The sequence below is a fragment of the Diachasma alloeum genome, unplaced genomic scaffold, assembly GCF_001412515.2.
Source record: "Diachasma alloeum isolate Michigan unplaced genomic scaffold, Dall2.0 Dall_scaffold_00967, whole genome shotgun sequence".
NCBI classification, from domain to species: Eukaryota; Metazoa; Arthropoda; class Insecta; order Hymenoptera; family Braconidae; genus Diachasma; species Diachasma alloeum.
Genome location: NW_021681084.1, coordinates 48404 through 53872, shown reverse-complemented (window position 1 = coordinate 53872; position 5469 = coordinate 48404). Strand labels below are relative to the sequence as shown.

Sequence of the window (5469 nt, the reverse complement as noted above, 5' to 3'; positions counted from 1 at the left end):
CAGGCCCTCCGCGTAGGAATACAATGAACAAAGGAGAACCCAAACACGTGTGGACCACTTGAAACAGAGAAACTTTCGAAATATACCAGAATTGAGATTTTACGATTTTACGACTGTGACCGATGTGTTTATTTTTCTCTCTGAGTTTAGAATTTTCAGGAAAAGCCTTTCTGTAACGAATTTTGGAGAGTAATAAATTGAGAACTCAACTCAAGTACTTGACATTTACGATTGCTGGCAATGGTTTTTCTTACACTCGTCAAATTATTTTTTGTCCATCGTTCATTGTCCTCTGTTCGACCATTTTCTTGGCATTCTCAAATTTCAGACTTTTTATATTCATTTTGAAATAATAATTCAAATCTCGCGGATTAAAATGGCCGATAAATAGTACCATCTATAAAATTCAACGTCGGGACGTTACAATGTTGCCACTTTTTCGCATGCNTCGTGGTGAAGCCTTCAGCTTCCAGCTTCTCTCTTCAAATAGTTTTTTTTAGTAGAGTTTTTCTAGAGTTTAGTGCAAAGTTTAAAGTCTGAAGTTGAAGTATTTTGAATAAAAGTGTTTGTGTGCTCTCTTAAGCACTTGTGTTGAATTTATTTCATAATTCAACCCTTCCAACCAAATATTCTGGGATTAAACAATTGGATTTCGATGGAGTGCTCATCAGAGCTTNCCATTCAATGCGTGGAAAAGATACAAATAAATTTGATTAGCTCCAAAAATAATTTTTAACCGGAGATACTCCCTAGTATTGCCTGAATTTTGAATCCGACTGCGAAAAATTTTTTTGTTCAGCGATTGGTTTTCTCCAGGACAACAATAGAAACCCCTCGGCCTCACCTCCTACATTTCCTCCTCGCCTGATTATCCTTAAGGATGTGATATAGATACGCAANAAATTGGCGCTCTAAATTCCATTGGCGCTACTGTCCTCCTAGTTACTTCGATAGGACATAACAATNTTAATATTTTTTCATTTATTAAAAAAAAAACAATTTGAAAACCATTCAATGCGTGGAAAAGATACAAATAAATTTGATTAGCTCCAAAAATAATTTTTAACCGGAGATACTCCCTAGTATTGCCTGAATTTTGAATCCGACTGCGAAAAATTTTTTTGTTCAGCGATTGGTTTTCTCCAGGACAACAATAGAAACCCCTCGGCCTCACCTCCTACATTTCCTCCTCGCCTGATTATCCTTAAGGATGTGATATAGATACGCAATTCCTTAAGGATAATCGGGCGAGGAGGAAATGTAGGAGGTGAGGCGGAGGGGTTTCTATTGTTTTCCTGCAGAAAACCAATCGCTGAGCAAAAAAATTTTTCCTATCAAATCTTAGGAAANTGTCGGAACAACAGCCACGATGGGACTGACTTAAACTTAAGTTTTAAATCAAAGGGTTGGCTCAAAACACCTCCACTAGACCAAAAAGTTGCGCACGTAATCCTGGCCCAGAGGAAAGGGAAGAGGGGTATGCTAAAACAGAACAGGGGAAATGAAAAAAGGGAGGAAGGGAAAGCGTGCGACGTCGCCAGTTTTCCTCTTGAGGGGTCTCAGGCCCTCCGCGTAGGAATACAATGAACAAAGGAGAACCCAAACACGTGTGGACCACTTGAAACAGAGAAACTTTCGAAATATACCAGAATTGAGATTTTACGATTTTATGACTGTGACCGATGTGTTTATTTTTCTCTCTGAGTTTAGAATTTTCAGGAAAAGCCTTTCTGTAACGAATTTTGGAGAGTAATAAATTGAGAACTCAACTCAAGTACTTGACATTTACGATTGCTGGCAATGGTTTTTCTTACACTCGTCAAATTATTTTTTGTCCATCGTTCATTGTCCTCTGTTCGACCATTTTCTTGGCATTCTCAAATTTCAGACTTTTTATATTCATTTTGAAATAATAATTCAAATCTCGCGGATTAAAATGGCCGATAAATAGTACCATCTATAAAATTCAACGTCGGGACGTTACAATGTTGCCACTTTTTCGCATGCATTAATATTTTTTCATTTATTAAAAAAAAAACAATTTGAAAACCATTCAATGCGTGGAAAAGATACAAATAAATTTGATTAGCTCCAAAAATAATTTTTAACCGGAGATACTCCCTAGTATTGCCTGAATTTTGAATCCGACTGCGAAAAATTTTTTTGTTCAGCGATTGGTTTTCTCCAGGACAACAATAGAAACCCCTCGGCCTCACCTCCTACATTTCCTCCTCGCCTGATTATCCTTAAGGATGTGATATAGATACGCAATTCCTTAAGGATAATCGGGCGAGGAGGAAATGTAGGAGGTGAGGCGGAGGGGTTTCTATTGTTTTCCTGCAGAAAACCAATCGCTGAGCAAAAAAATTTTTCCTATCAAATCTTAGGAAAAATGAGTTAAATTGAATTGAAAAGAACAAATTTCACCGGATGTAAAAACAGTCCTTGGTTATTTTGGAAAGAATAAGGAAATCTGCTTAAAAACACAGAAACAAATGTTTCTGTAAAAAAACTGGGCCAAGAAAAAGTTTTGTTTGATTCCTACTGGGAAGTCGAAATTTTTGAAAAATACATAGAAATAAAATAAAGCCAAGTCAGGAATTTTGAATAAATGGTGATAGTGCACAATCAGGTTTCTATAAGAAAAATAGTTCTGAATGGAATAAGTATTCTAAAAAAATTCTCCATGAAATAAAAAATCAGTAGGAGCAGAACTCACTGTCTGTATCAATCTAATCCTCCATCCTTTGATCCGCGCTAAGGACGTTGGTCCTGTTCCTACTGATTTTTTATTTCATGGAGAATTTTTTTAGAATACTTATTCCATTGAGAGCTATTTTTCTTATAGAAACTTGATTATGCACTATCATCATTTATTCAAGATTCCTGACTTGGCTTCCTTTTTTATTTCTATGTATTTTTCAAAAACTTCGACTTCCCAGTAGGAATCAAACAAAACTTTTTCTTGGCCCAGTTTTTTTACAAAAACATTTGTTTTTGCGTTTTTAGACAGATTTCATTATTTTTTCCAAAATAAGCAAGGACTGTTTTAAAATCCGGTGAAATTTGTTCTTTTCAATTCAATTTAACTCATTCATTTTTCATAAGATAGAACATTTTTTGAATCATTCAATAGACAATTAGTTTGAACCAAGTTTGTGGTAAACTAATAATTAGTATAAAAAAGTCATTATTCATGGTCTGTGTAGAAATATTATCGGGTACAAATCTAAAATAATACAACCGACAAAACGGTCCAATGTACTCCATTTTTGGTATATACAGCTTTTTTTCTGTCTGAAAAAAAGACAGAAAGACATTTAAATTACGAGTCACTAAGGGAAACATACGGAGATTCTCACTCCAATGACCCGGAATGTTTAAAACTCATAGTAGTGCCCTGAGTGTTCTGAGTGATCATCTAATAAGATTATTTTTTAAATTTAAATTCATACACTAATCGAAAAAATCACATGAAGTTCTTCTGGTAATTGCAGAACTAAAAACTCCGTAAAATCTCCGATTTATGAGTTACAAAAGAAATCATTCTAAAAATGTCATCGATGTCGAAATATTCACTAGTATTTTGCGGAAAATCCTTTCGCCTTGAAGTATAACGTAATACACATTGCTTTGCCAGTTAATACGTATACGTTGATTTAACAGGCAGGTATCAAATTCTCTGGACAGTGCACAATTTTTAAAAAACGTGGTCATGACAATTTTTTTATTGAAAATTTCATCAGCTTCGAAGAGCACTCTGTTGGAACATTCAGCGGGAATCGCTTTTTTTATGTTGAATGAACAATTAACCAGAATTCCTTGAGTAGGATGGGGAAAAGAGAAAAGTGAAAGACACATTTTTCGACATTTCTACGAGAAGCTTCAAAAAGAAGAGGCTCAGAGAAATTCACTAGAAGACCTTTTTTGTATTGATTTTTCACTCTAAACCCAGCACATGGTGGGATTTTCCCAGAGTAATTATTTTTATCATTACAGAATAATCTGGCAAAATTTTCAATTGATAAATTATAATACCATTTCACGATCGATTTTGCATTCTCACGAAGAAAGGGAATTGTCATTAATTGGTGTAGATTCCTTACAATTTAAATAACGGAAGTTCATACATCAGACAACTTATAATTAACAATTATTTCCTTATTTTTTTGCTAATAAGCAAACATTGGAAAAATTCACATTTTTTAGAAAATGCCGAAGGGCAATCTTTCAACTCCCATGCAATATTTGCTTATCGAATGAAATCAAGCTAAAATATATTGAATATATTTTTCCACATTTGAATGTGACATTTACCTTGTTGATTGCTACTTGTAAATTGCTGGTCACCTGAGCATTCTTCAATGTCTCCTTCGCTTTCTGTTCACTGAGACCGATGGAAACCAGCAACTGTACGTCGTCGTCCATTTTACTCACTTCCGTAGAACAATAAATAAATACAATATGTTACGAATAATCGCACACGTCTCTTCACCCTTTAGAACTTATACAACTAATTTCCACCCCGAATTCAGAGGTTATGTCACTCGCCGGGAGTCACCCACGTTCTCTTTTCTCCCATCAATCGTCTGCGCGCGCATCCAATTAAAGCTACCTCAGCAGCCATGAAAATAAATTCCTCATTGTTATTTACGCAATTATCGAATAAACGAGTGATTCTGTGACTGAAAGTTAAAGAATCTTTTTGTCATTCCGTCATAACAAAAAATACTGTTCGTCATATGGCCAAAAAAAACTTTTCTAGCTCATATGATTGCAGCTCTCGCCTTCGGCTCGGGCTGCAAACTCATATTCGCCAGAAAAGTTTTTTTCGGCCTAGTGACGAAATATACTATTATGTCGCGCCGGGCAATAAGTGGAGTTTATCGCACGCTGCGCTTCGCGCAGCCTGCTTGAAACTCGACTTCTGCACGACTTGACATAAAATATTATAGAGCACTCGGTAATAAATTTCGTTTTCAACGAATGTGTGTACCAAAGAGGATTGACTAAAGTAGAGGCTCAGATCGCGGGGTTGCACTGACCCCAAGCCAAAAGTAGTTCGACCCCAACGGAGGGATGCCGCCACGGTCGAATCTGACGGCTGGGCGAACTGCCTGTGCGGGTAACTCGGCAGTAAGTCCGCGCTGTCACAGGGATAGTTTCGGAGGGGAACCTATGTCCTCCTCGTCCTCAACATGTTCTTAATGTTTTTCAGGTGATTCATTTGCTGGCTAATTAATATTAAGGAATGAAACACAGAGGGTGTGATGGAGAATTAAATTCCCCATCAATCGATCCCCGTTGCATCCCTTAATCTCTGTAACAAAAAAATACAAACTACGACAAAGTCATGGGCCAGTGAGAAAAATAATTTTGTTCTCGGCGTACAGTGACTTTTCACCATTCGCTCGCGAATTAAAAATTCACTTCTCCCCTCCTAATTGAGATTAAGGGATGAAAAAAGAG

General features: G+C 36.4%; 1 protein-coding gene across 2 annotated transcripts in view; it reads right to left on the bottom strand.

The window, feature by feature from the left end:
- Positions 1 to 5469, bottom strand: part of LOC107045515 (probable glutamine--tRNA ligase) — a 29142-nt gene that overhangs the window by 16588 nt on the left and 7085 nt on the right. The window contains exons 1-2 of one of the 2 annotated variants that reach the window (XM_015267817.1): positions 4997 to 5033; positions 4318 to 4685 (exon numbers count right to left, since the gene is read on the bottom strand). In XM_015267817.1, the coding sequence (XP_015123303.1) occupies positions 4318 to 4428 (111 nt within the window). In that variant the 5' untranslated portion in view covers positions 4429 to 4685; positions 4997 to 5033. Of the gene's footprint in view, positions 1 to 4317; positions 4686 to 4996; positions 5034 to 5469 lie in introns of those variants that run through there. The other variant, XM_015267818.1, reaches the window with a different exon arrangement.